Source organism: Pipistrellus hanaki, assembly GCF_964339955.1.
Source record: "Pipistrellus hanaki genome assembly, chromosome: 2".
Lineage (NCBI taxonomy): Eukaryota > Metazoa > Chordata > Mammalia > Chiroptera > Vespertilionidae > Pipistrellus > Pipistrellus hanaki.
The window spans coordinates 168,238,220-168,251,856 of NC_140504.1; the positions used below are offsets into that span (position 1 = coordinate 168,238,220).

The 13,637-nt window shown below is 43.4% G+C and overlaps 2 protein-coding genes across 3 annotated transcripts in view; both read right to left on the minus strand.

Moving 5' to 3' along the window:
* Positions 1 to 13,637, minus strand: part of CC2D1B (coiled-coil and C2 domain containing 1B) — a 502,063-nt gene that overhangs the window by 224,686 nt on the left and 263,740 nt on the right. The gene's annotated exons all lie outside the window — the stretch shown is intronic.
* RAB3B (RAB3B, member RAS oncogene family) overlaps positions 1 to 13,637 on the minus strand; it is a 76,876-nt gene that overhangs the window by 21,317 nt on the left and 41,922 nt on the right. For both annotated transcript variants that reach the window (XM_084872946.1, XM_084872945.1), the window contains exon 3: positions 170 to 288. In XM_084872946.1, coding sequence (XP_084729072.1) covers positions 170 to 288 — 119 coding nt within the window. The remainder of the gene's footprint in view (positions 1 to 169; positions 289 to 13,637) is intronic.

Here is a 13,637-nt window from a genome sequence, read left to right on the forward strand (position 1 = left end):
CCAAAAAACCTGGCGGGCAGGATCAGACTCCTCTGCGGGCCACATGTGGCCCGCGGGCCGTAGTTTGAAGACCCCTGCAGGCTAGCCCATAGCACAAGGCCTAAACCACACTTTGGGTTTTCTTGAAAAGGCTGATGAATGAATGAATGATGAATGAATGATCTCATACCAATCTTGCACAGCATTGAAGGACTCCTCATTGGTGATATCATACATCAGAATGAAGCCCATGGCCCCACGGTAATAGGCTGTGGTGATGGTCCGGTACCTCTCCTGCCCCGCTGTGTCCTAGGTGGGAAAAGAAAGAGTCAGCCTCCTAGAAAGTTTGCTTTTGTTCCTAAAAAGTCCCCAGAGCAATTAACTAATACGAGCACCTATTATGTGTATTGTATTATATTTACTGACTAGAAAAAAAATATTTAAACCATCATAGACATTAATAAGAATATAATTAAAATCCCAACAGAAAAATGGGCAAGGGGAATGAACAATTCATAGAAGAAATGTAAATTAATATTTATTGTTCAACAAGGTTGTAACCACCCTGGCTAATGTTGCTAACTGGTTAGAATGTCAGCTTGCACACAGAGGGGTCATGAGTTCGTTTCCTGGTCAAGGGCACATACCTGGGTTGCAGTTTGTTCCCCACCCCCGAGTTGGGGTATATGTGGGGGGCAATTAGTCGATGTGTCCCTTTCACATCAATGTCTGTCTCTCTCTTTCTCCCTCTCTCTCTCTCTCTCTCTCTCTCTCTCTCTCTCTCTCTCTCCTTCCCTCCCTTTCACTCTCTTACCTTCAACTCTCTGAAAGCAATGGAAGAAATATCCTCAGGTGAGGACCTAAAAAGACTTTAGCCATAGGAAGAAAAATACTAGAAATATGTAATAGGAAAACCAATACAGCTCCTAGGACAATGGAGACTAAGGAGAAAATAAACAAATGGGACTACATCAAAATAAAAAGAGACCGTCAACAAAACAACAAGAAAGCCCACTGCACGGGAGAACATATTTGCCAATGTTATCTCCAATAAGGGTTTAATCTCCAAAATTTACAGGGAACTCACACAACTTAACTAAAGGAAGATAAACAATCCAGTAAAAGAATGGGCAAAAGATCTAAATAGACACTTCTCGAAAGAGGACCTACAGGACACCAAGAGACATATGAAAACATGCTCAAAGTCACTAGTCATCTGAGAGATGCTGTCAGAATGGCTATCCTCAACAAATCAACAAATGACAAGTGTGGGCAAGAATGCAGAGAAAAGAACCCTCAGGCACTACTAGTGGGAAGGCAGACTGGTGCAGCCTCTGTGGAAAACAGTATGGAGTTTCCTCAAAAAATTAAAAATGGAACTCCCATTTGACCCAGTGATCCCATTTCTAGGAATATATCCCAAGAACTCAGAGACACCTATCAGAAAGGATATACGCACCCCTATGTTCATTGCAGCACAATTTCCAATACCTAAGATTTGGAAATAGCCTAAATGCCCATCAGCAGATGAGTGGATTAGAAAATTTTGGTACATCTACATAATGGAATACTATGCTGCTGTAAAAAAGAAGGAACTCTTACCATTTGAAACAGCATGAATGGACCTGGATAACATTATGCTAAGCAAAATAGGCCAGTCGGAGAAAGATAAATATCACATGATCTCAATCATTTGTGGAATATAATGAGCAACATAAACTGATGAACAAAAATAGAACAGAAGCATCTAACAGACTGTCCAACCTAAGAAGGAAGGAAGGGTTGTTGGGCGGGTAAGAGATCAACAAAAGGACTTGTATGCATGCATATTAGCATAACCAATGGACACGACAGTAGGGGTGTGAGGGCATGTGCTGGGGGGTGGGAGTGGTCAGGGAAAGGTCAATGGGGGGTGGGGAGAAGAAGATTTAAGTAACACTTTAAACAATAAAGAATTTAAATTTTTAAAAAGTGTTAAAAAACGTTTTTTTAATCTTATTTTTAACTATAATTCCCATTATGATGAGGATATAGTGAGAAGTTGCAACCTCACACCTGCTCATGGGAGTGGTACTTGGTTCAATCTTTTTTGGAAATCAACTTGAAAGTCTCAAGAGCATTAAAAATATCTGTACCCTTTGACCCAGAATTTCTTCTCCTAAAAACTTTTTCTACAAAATTGGAAAATCAAAATACCTAATCACAAAAATGTTTGTTACCACTTTGTTTAGACAGTGAAAAAGTATCATCAAATTATATATCCAACAATAGGAAAATGGTTCAACTGTAAGATTTTTTATATATGTTTATTTTTGTAAGACAACTTAATGACCTGGGACAATGCTTGTATTTGTGATATGATATCAGTTTTTGTAAGTATATCTGCTGAGGAAAAAAACTGAAAAGAAACACATCAAAACTTATTAGTTATCTCTGTACAATAGACAAGAATTACTAGGACTTTAATTTTCTTCATGTAATTCTATTTTCACTACAATAAGCATGTATTACTCTTATATACAGAGAAATAAACATTTTTACTAAAAATAATTACTGCTCTACCCGGTTTGGCTCGGTGCATAGAGCATCGGCCTGCAGACTGAAGGGTCCCAGGATCGATTCCAGTCAAGGGCCACATGCCTGGGTTGCGGGCTCGATCCCTGGCGGGAGGGGGCGGTGTCATATGGGAGGCAGCCAATCAATGATTCTCTCTCATCATTGATGTTTCTCTCTCCCTTTCTCTTCCTTCCTCTCTGAAATCAATAAAAATATATTAAAATTTTTAAAAATAAAAATAATTACTAAGATAACTCTTTATCTCAAACAGCTCACAGTCTAGTTGGAAATGTCACTGGAGCACAACGGGATGCTTCACAAAGGTGCACTCTGTGCAGGTGAGAGGCCAGCCAATCATCTGTTTCAAAACAGTTTTACAGTGTGTGATGCTAGGGCATGAATAAAACATTTCCTCTACATTAGCTTATTTAAATTTCATCAAACCCCTGTGAGGCAGGTGTTATTAGTATTTACATATTATACTTGAGAATATAAAAAGCAAACTGGTGACCAAAGCTATGCCTTAAATCCAGGATTTATGATTCCAAGCCCAATGCACAGTCCACTACCCCTCAATCAATGAAAGATTTACCCACTAATTGAACACCATCTATAATAATAATGGGAACAATAATAATTATAGCTTGCCATTACTTGTATATATGTTACACCTGTTATCTACAAATTTTAGAAAAACCCCGTAGGCCCTATGTGTCAAACACAAGGCCCGCGGGCCAAATCCAGCCCGCCAGGCCTTGCAATGTGGCCCGCACCGCGCTGTCATCACTGCACTCCGCTGTCAGTTTATGACATTGTCAGTTTATGACTGTTCAGTAAACCATTCGGCCCGCGATTTAGGCTGGATTTTAGATTTTGGCCCCTTCTCTGATTGAGTTCGACACCCCTACTGTAGGGTATATATTATTATTCCTTTTTTTTTTCCAGAGTGATTGCCCACTCAATGTCAGAATTGGCATTCAAAACAAATCTGTCTGACTCCTTGTTGGAGTACTCACTCCTTGAATCCTACTCCACTATGCCAACTGTTGGGTCCGAGTCCCTCTGTCAGGGACTGGACCTCCTTGGATGCCTGGCATTAGAAGACAGAAGACATGAGAAATCGTGGGTATATAAGAGAGACTTTATTGCAGTCCAAGTAGCTATTGCTACGAAGGAGCCATTAGACAAAGCAATTTTTGCTATACAGTAGCAAACACAGGAGCCATCCTAGGAAAACAGTCAGCAGCAGCTGGTCTGTAACATGTCTACCCCAAATGCAGTCCTCAGAATAGGAGCTATACGGGAGTCAGCCACACTGGCTAGTTAGTAACATACTTTATACGAACTTAGACAAGAGAGGCTTCTTGCCAAATAGTGACCCAAGTCTTTTGGGTTATAGAAGGGCATGCCTGTGCAGTGTCTGAATTCTTGCTTTTGCACCTGCATATGGTACATTAGTCTTGAACACCTTGATTAGGATTCCCATGCTCAGAGTGGCCTTGAACATCCAGAATACACATAATACAAAGTGTGTGCCTTGGCCATAAACTATACTTTGTGTGACATAAAAAATAGAATAAAAACCCAGCAGGTGTGGCTCAGTGGTTGAGCATTGACCTAGGAACCAGGAGATCACAGTTTGATTCCCAGTCCTGGTTGTGGGCCTGATCCCTAGTAAATGGCATGCAGGAGATAGCTGATCAATGATTCTCTCTCATCACTGATGTTTCTATCTCTCTCTCCCTATCCCTTCCTCTCCGAAATCAATAAAAATATTTTTTAATGGAATAAGCTTCATCCGTGCCCTCAGGAAGCCTCAGTAAAAGTGTAGAGGTTTCAAAAAAAATGTAGAGGTAGCAAAGGCACACCAGATCAAACTGATAATTCGTACCGGGTGGCACTCTGTGATGTAGAGAATGGACTGGAGGGAGAAGACATGGAAGCAGGAAGGCTGGTTAGAAGATCTTTGCAGTGGTTCAGCTGAGACCTGATCAGGATTTGAACTAGAATGGTAGCAATGGGGATGGAGTAGAACCAGATTCAAGAGTTATTTAAGAGAACCTTGGCCAGATAGGTAGCTCAGTTGGTTGTATACCAGATACGTTGTATAAAGAAAATATAGCAGACAAATCCGGTAAGGTGGAATTGAGGTGGTTTTAGGTAGTTTATGGAAGGTTTGTCATCATAGACCTAGCGTATCAGTTAAAGACAGACTGGGTGATTCAGTAAAAGCAAGCACAAACCTCAGCAGCTTAAACGACAAGCTTTTGTTTTTCACCGTTGTGATATATCCACTCAAGGTTTGGCTGGGTGCTCTGCTTTCTGTCATCCTTATTTGAGGATAAAGACTGGCAGAGCAGCTACCAGAGGAAAAGAAAGTGTATGACTCATGTGTTGGCTCTTAAAACTTCCATTTTTCCCATTTCACTGGCCGAAGCAAGTCACGTGCCAGCAGCCAAGAAAGTGCAATCCTATAATATTCCCCGGAGGAGAACTGGAAATGTGATGGCCAGCATGATGGCTCCCACAGGTGAATCTGCTCTGAGCCCAGAAGCATTGCCTGGAGATGTGCTTATCTGTCGATAGAAGGAGGACAACAGGGACTTCTCTGAAGAATTTTTCAAGCAGATAAAAAAAAAATGTTTCAAGCAGAGAAGTGAAGGAAAGATGTATTTTTTTAAAAAAAAAAAATCTTTATTATTGCAAGTATTACATATGTCCCCATTTTTCTCCCATTGACTCCTTCTAGCCTGCCCCCACCCCCAACCCCAGGCCTTCACCCCTCTATTGTCTGTGTCCATGAGTTATACATACATACATACATACATACAAGTTCTTTGGTTGATCTCTTCCCACCCACCCAACTACCCCCACCTTTCCTGAGATTCTACAGTCAGTTTCATACATTTTTAAAAAATAGATTTTATTGATTTTTCTCACAGAGAGGAAGGGAGAGGGACAGAGAGCCAGAAACATCGATGAGAGAGAAACATCCACCAGCTGCCTCTTGCACACCCCCTACCGGGGATGTGCCCACAACCAATGTACATGCCCTTGACCGGAATCGAACCTGGGACCTTTCAGTCCGCAGACTGACGCTCTACCGCTGAGCCAAACCGGTTTCGGCAGTCAGTTTCATACTTTTGGTAAAAGAAAGTTCTTGGCAGTGAGTACTCTAAAAGAACTTAAGGAACAGTGGGAAGTCAAAATGGTAAGTGATGAAGCTAGAAAGAGCTTTCAATGGTGTGCTATGGGGTTTGGACTTCACCTTTTGAGGCATGGGATTTACAGAGTTAAATCTAAATTTTAGAAAGGCCACCCTGACTGTGATGTGGAGAATGGACCGGAGGGAGAAGACCAGTGAAGCAGAAAGGCTGGTTAGAAGATCTTTGCAGTGGTTCAGGTGAGACCTGATCAGGATTTGAACTAGAGTGGTAGCAATGGGATGGAGTAGAACCAGATTCTAGAGGTATTTAAGAGAGCCCTGGCCAGGCAGGTGGCTCAGTTGGTTAGAATGTTGTCCCAATACACCAAGGTTGTGGGTTCAATCCCTGTAAAGGGCACATACAAGAATCAACCAATAAATGCATAAATAAGAGGAAAAACAAATTGATGTCTTTCTCTCTCCTGCCCTCTTTCTTTCTAAAAATCGATAACTTTTTTAAAAGGAGGTACTTAAGAGGTGAACGACAGGGCATGGCAACAGATTGGATATGAAAATTAGATATGAAGCCTAACCAGTGGTCGAGGACAATAGGTGGGTGGGGGCATGAGTGGAGGGGATGGGAGATTGGAATGGGGGGTTGAGGACAAATATGTGATACCTTAATCAATAAAGAAATTTTTTAAAAAGAAAGAAAATTAGACATGAAGAGTTGAGAAATCAAAGATAACAGTGAAGTTTCTGGCAGGGCTCAGAGAAATATTCACTGTCTGTCATCCTGTCTAATAAAGATGGAATATGCAAATTGTCCATCACTTCACAACAAAAGATGGTAGTGCCCACAGCCAATAAGGAGAATATAAAAATTGACGTGACAAAGATGGCCGCAGCCGGGAGGGCCACTTACGTCATCACCATGGCAATGATGCAGGCATTCCACCCCACCCTGGCTGCTCTGGGCCTCTGGGCAGCGCATTCATGCAGGCACAGAATAGCTGGGGCGGGGAAGGATGCCTGCTAGGAGGGCTGGGGATTGAAGGGAGCTACAGGAGGGCCTCAGGGCTGGAGCAAAGGCGGAAGGCAGCAGCCAGAGCAAAGGCCTGAGTCCCGGTGCTGGAGGGAAGCCAGTGCTGGCAGCCAGGGGAAGGAAGGCCTATTCTTGCACAAATCTTCGTCCATCGGGCCTCCAGTATCTACATAAAAGCTGTGAGCGTGGACCTATGGAACAGTGCAGCCGTATTTGATCCACCCCTCCCACGCCCTTGCCATTGCTTCCTGAGGTCCTCGGCGAACCTACAGATGAGACTCCTCCCACAAATTGGCAGGGTCAGACCCTAAATCTGGCCTTCTAGGGTTTAGAATTAAGCCACTCCTCCATCCAGACTGGTGATCTAGTGGGCCAGGCAGGATTTTTGAGAAGCCACACTACCACCAGATCTTAACTCTTCTCACTCCACCTGCATTATTGTTATTCTGTGAGTGTTTCTAGTCCCCCATCTCTGCCTGGAGCTTGGCCCTGTGTCCCAGCTCTTTGACAGAACAGTCCTGTCACCAACTGATGCCCCATTAGTTGAAAATCCTGCCGTACAATAGTACATGAGCTTGGACATGGGATCACTTTCATCTCTGTAGTCCTAGTGCCTGGCACAGAGCTGGGCACATAGTAGGGATTCAACCACCACTGTTAAAACAAAAAGATCATATGGTTTTGATGTTAAGAGAATGGTTTCTGGATGTGAATCCCTGTTTTACCACTTACCAACTGTGATTATGGGAGGCAGTCTCTAAAATGGCTTCCAGCTCAGCTGGCATGGCTCAGTGGTTGAGCATCGACCCATGAACCAGGAGGTCACTGTTTTATTCATGGTCAGGGCACATGCCCAGGTTGCGGGCTCGGTCCCAAATATTGGGTGTGCAAGAGGCAGTCAATCAATGATTCTCTCTCATCATTGATGTTTTTATCTCTCTTTCCCTCTCTCTTCCTTTCAGAAATCAATTAAAAAAAAAACACATATAAAAATGGCTTCCAGCGATGACCATCTCCAGGTATTCATGTTCTTATGTAATCCCCTCCTTGGGAAATTTACCTTTTGGGGCCTTAATTTCTTTTTCTATAAAAATGGGATTAATAGCAATACCTTACTTCATGACGTTATTGTGGAGATTAAGAAAGTTGTTATATCTAAAATGCCTGGGACAGTTCCTAGTACACAGTAAGTACCTGATGGGCATCAGATATTATTGTGGCACTTCTAGAGTCAGCCTCAAGAGCAGGTCCCCAGGGTCTGCCCAGCTGGAGTGGGTGAGACTCATACCATATGCCACTTCCATCTCATTAAAACTGCCGAAAGCTGTTGCCGATAGAGTCTCAATACGAAGTTTCCCTCAAAGAGTAGAAAATGGCCAGAGAGAAAGGGAATGAATGAGTGTGAGAGTTGAGCAGGTCTTGCCTAACTCCCACTCCACCATTCACCACCTATGTGACCTTGGACAGCTAGGTTTTTTTCATCTTTCTAATGCTCAGCTTCCTCACGTGTGGACTGGACATAATAATACCCACACTGTAGAGTGTTTCAATGAAATAAGATGCTTTTTAAGTATGTAGCTCAGAATAGGAATTCAAACATGGGAATTTATCTTTTTCATTATTATTGAATTTTTTCTAAGCCTTTAATTTCCTCATGGGTAAAGCGGTGGTGATAAGACCAACCTTGAAGTGGTTGTGTAAGGAAGAGAGATAACGTACGGGGAGAGCCAGGAACACAGTAGAGTCTCAATAAAGCTCATAGGAGCTGCTGCTATTACTGTTGACATTGTTATTTCACTAGAAGATAAATAAGACGGAAAACAACAATCCTGCTGTCACAGCCCTGTGCTCAAAGAAAAATAGCCCAGAGAATAGCCCCTAAACCACCCTCCCTTTCTTTTATTTTTAAAAATCATTTCTGATGAACATTGATTCCCTTTCTACTGATGAGAGTCAGAAATAGAACCAGAGAGGAGACAGGAAGGAGAAAGTGGCATGACTCACTGGCTACTTGAGGAAAGAGACCATGTCATCAAGAGCAATCAGTTTACTTCTAAGAAACAGACATTCACTGAGCTCTTCATATGGGCAGAGCATAAGCCAGAGAGTGGACACCAGGGTGAGCAAGCCACTGCTCTGGCCTCCTGCAGCCCCATCACTGTGGCAGACGGACACATGAGCAAGAGGGCAGGGAGCTAACATCAACTGAACACCTATTATGTGCCAGGCTCTTTGATAAGTGTTTTACATAGAAGATCTCATTTATTTGTAGTAACAAAATACAACTATAGCTGAAACCCGTTTGGCTCAGTGGATAAAGCGTCGGCCTGCGAACTGAAGGGTCCCAGGTTCGATTCTGGTCAAGGGCATGTACATGTACCTTGGTTGCGGTCACATCCCCAGTAGGGGGTGTGCAGGAGGCAGCTGATCAATGTTTCTCTGTCATTGATGTTTCTAACTCTCTTCCTCTCTGTAAAAAATCAATAAAAAATATATTTAAAAAATATAACTATAAAACTGCTAGTTGAACATTGTTTATATGCCAGGCACTTTTCTTATTTTATTTAACTTTTTAAATCTTCACTCAAGGATATGCTTATTGGAGAAGAGAGAGAGAGAGAGAGAGAGAGAGAGAGAGAGAGAGAGAGAGAGAGAGAGAGAGGTGAGAGAGAAACATCGATTGGTTGCCTTCTGTATGTATCCCAACCAGAGATTGAACACAAAACCTAGGTATGCAACTGAAGGACTTGTATACATGCATATAAGTACAACCAATGGACACAAAACTCTGAGGAGGGAGGGTATATATGGGAGGGGGGCAATGTTAAAATATGTACACAGATAATAATTTAATTTAAAAAAATAACAAAACAAAAAAAACCTAGGTATGTGCCCTGATCAGGAATCAAACCCACAATCTTTTGGTATAAGGACAATGCTCTAACCAACTGAGCCACCCAGCCAGGGTGAGCCCCCATTTTACATATAAATTAATTGAAGGTCACAGATTAAGTAAATTGCCTGGGACCAACAATCCCCCCTCCATTGGATGGTAAGGCTGGAAATCACCCAGAAAGTTTAAATGGAACCACATATGTCTGGCACACAGGTTATATTAGTTATCTTCTCTATCTCCCATCGCATCATCAATCCAAAAAGACCATTCATTTCTTTTTGGAATTTCCTGAAGGTCACCCACACATGCCATACTCATTTCTGCTCCATATTTCTGTTCATGCTACTCTGTCACAAATGCCCTCTCTCAGCTCCTTCACTTGCCCTGGCTATTAGATTGTTGAATTCTAAAGTTAAATGGAAACCTTGAAAGTTATTCAATCCACCCTCTCACTCAAAGTAGGAATTCCTTCCAAGGCATAGTTGTATTGTTACCCTTGAAAGACAGCCACCCCACTGATGGATAGTTCTGATTATTAGAACACTTCTTCCTTCTGGTGAGCTGAAATCTGCATGTGGTCATTTCTATCCATTGACTTAATGTTGTTCTCTGGAGACACAAAGAATAAATCGAATTTTTCACTTCATGTGGCAGCCTTCCAAATGTTTAAATCCTATGTTTGTTTAGGAACATGGTGTTTACAAAGTTTTTTCTTACTATCTCAGTTAACTCCAAGAGAATTCCTGTGAGGGAAGGACCCACATCCTCATTCCACGGAAGAGGCAACGGAGTTCTGAAGGAAGTGAATGATGAAAAGGGGCTTCTGACTCCAAGAAGCCAGTGCTCTTTGCACGGGGCTACGTCTCTGGTGTCTTAAATCACCCGATCTTGACAATGAACAGAATGACCACAGCAGGGACGAGAACTTGAAATGGTAACTGAAGGAAGGAAGGTGTTTCGTTCTCTGGGGAACAGTACCGCCACCTTTAAATACCTGAAGTGCCTAATGGGATTTTCCTTCTTTCAAATCTTCACTGTGTGCAGGTTCTGTGGCAAGGGTTGGCTAAGTCCTAAAGATCACAGGATGACTAGGACACACTGCCTGTTTGAGCCCTTGGGAGGGGATTCTGAAGCCACAAGGCCCATTCCAAGGAGCCTTCATAGTGCCTTTCCTTGAGGCACCACTGGAGCTCAGCTCAGTAAAGAAGCTGTTCTCACCGTCCTGGCAAAGTCAAATGTTCCAATTACATGCTCTCCTGGCACCATGTGCTTCTCCTTTGTAGCACTCACCCCCACTGTAATTTTCTGTTTATTTGTGTAATTATTTGATTAAGGTCTGTCTCCCCTGCCAAACTGCAAGTGCCACAAGAACAGGATGTCTGGTTTTGCTTACTATTGTGTCTGGCACAGCACTGACACATAGGATGGGGGAAGGGGGGGCTTCCAATAAACACTTGTTGGAAGGATGGATTTATGGGGTGTCAGCAACATTTCTGATAGAACACACTAAAATTCCAATCTCATCATCTCCCTGTAAGTCCGAATCCCTTCGCTGGCTTCCCAATGGGGTGCAAGCTTCTCAGGGTTTCTTCCCTCTTACGCTTCCACTGGGCTCCAGCTTTGCCTAACTACTTGTGGGCACCATGATTCTTCACACCCCTGGGCCTTATGCTGATACGTGGAACTTTGACTGGAATCTCCTTCTCTTTTACAATTCACAACCTATTCAAAAGTCACATCCTCTCTGAAGCTTCCTCTGACCTCCTTTTCTGCCACAAAGTAACTTCCTTCTCTGCCCTTTTTATGGTTTGCCATTATATCGCTACACACATCACATTTATTACAGTCACTGGCCTATGAGCATCTTGAAACCCAATCTTATGTTTGGCTAAATCCTCAACTGGTATATAGCACCTTGTATATGGTAGACACTTAATGAGAATGCTGGTGAATGAAACCCAAGGACTGACAATGTACAGAGTAGGGAAAACTCACTTAGAACCTCAGGATTGGTTGGGAAAGTGTCTGTGAGATCATATAAACTCCCTCCTCTTTCTAGTTCCTTTCCATCTTATAGACAATAGGGGGAAGCCCTGTGCAGTGACAGACTTGGGAAGTCACACATCTAATAAGAGGTTATCTCTGGGGCCTCTATCCCTGGATCTTGCTCTGTTATATTCCTGACTAGAGGCCCAGTGCATGACATGTTTGCATTGAGGGGAGTCCCTCAGCCTGGCCTGTGCCCTCTCGCAGTCTAGGATCCCCGAGGGGTCCTTAGCACTGCCATGGAGGCAGGAGAGGCTCCCACCACCACCACTGTGCTGGCCAGCCAAGAGCCCAGCCTCTGGTTGAGTGGCACTCCCCCTGTGGGTGCACACTGACCACCAGGGGGCAGCTCCTGGATTGAGAACCTGCCCCCTGGTGGTCAGTGCACATCATAGTGACCAGTCATTCAGCTATTTGGTCAATTTGCATATTGGGATTTTATTATATAGGTTTCCCCAGCCAGACTCCTCTCTCCCCCCTCTTCAATTCACACCCTCCAGGCCAGATTGGGGGATGGGGATGATGAGCACTAGGGAGGCAGGTAATGAGAGTTTCTAGGCTAGCTCTCCCCACACCCCCATCACAGCTGCCAACCTCCAAGCCCTTTGTATTTTGCAGCAGCTGGGAGAAGAGGCCATTATGTCGCAAGGGAATGGGAGGAAACCAGAGGGAGAGAGCTTTTCAGGGAGATCCAGTGGAGCCAGGGAGAAGCCAAGGACCGAGGAATGGAGAGCATGGTCCCTTAGCGGTGGCTTGGTACTATACCCATCTATCCTCAGTAGTATAGTCCACACTACAGAGCTCCCTACAGTTCACAAGCACTTTCGTTGCATCATCTCATTGGATCCTAACAATGACCCTGTAATGCAGACTTTTTACAACTAGAAGAAACCAGTCATCTTAGAGCTCATGAAGTCTGACAGCTTATTCTGCAGGTAGGAAAACAGACCCAGTGAAGTAAAGTGACTTCTCCAAGGTCAGAGGGCTACTTACTTGCCAGCAGGGCTGAGATTCTAATCCAAATATTCTGACTCCACAGTCAGTGTTCTTCCCAGCATACCATGTATTATTGTCCCCATGGATTTACAGGTGAGAAAACTGGAGTTCAAGGGCACATAGCTAGTAATTGGTAGGTCCTTGAGGGTAGAGGGTAGGACAAAGTTCACTGGAATCCAGGAGTGGGGATTATAAAGTACTCCCTGCCCACTGTAACCATCTCTAACTCTTGAAGGTCAAGTCAAAGGACACCTATTCTGGGAAGTTCTTTAGAATCTAGCATTGAGATTCATCAACTTTCCTTCCAGATTCCACAAAATGTACTTTATTTTAGTGACAATGGAGCACAGAAATTTAGAGCGAGTGCTGAGAACCAATTCCAGCATGTAATAATTACAAGAGTTCCATCAAAAGGTTGATGGGACTTGGGCGGCTCAACAAGGGTGAGCCTCATATGTAGTTTACCTGATGAAAACTGCTAGGGCACTTCCCCCAAACCTGAATAGGATTATTGTTAGCTGCCAGACAGCTCAGGGCATTTTGTTGCCTCCTGTTGACCAAACACCTGAACAGCTGTAGGCTCTTCCCCAAACTGACAATGTTTCTGTATATCCTTTGATACCGTACCCTTTGAAGTGTATATTTCCACCTTGCCTTGGGATAAATCATGTTGAATAAAAGCACAGGTCCTTGGTAAAAGAAGAGTCTTCCAGCTTCTTCAGCTGAAGCTCTTCTGACCCCCAATGCCTTTCAAAGTTATCTTTCGTCTCTAGACTCTTTAATCATCTATGCGAAGCCCCTTTTTCCAGAATGCTGAACCCTTTGTAAGGCTGGGAAAAGAACCCCAGCATTATGGTGCCCTAACGAGGACAACAGCGAGGAGGCCCTTGTGAGAGTAATCAGACATTTCCTAAGCCTATACTATGCCTGTGAAAAAGACCCATGTGACCCCTGCCCTCAGAATTCTTAGTCCA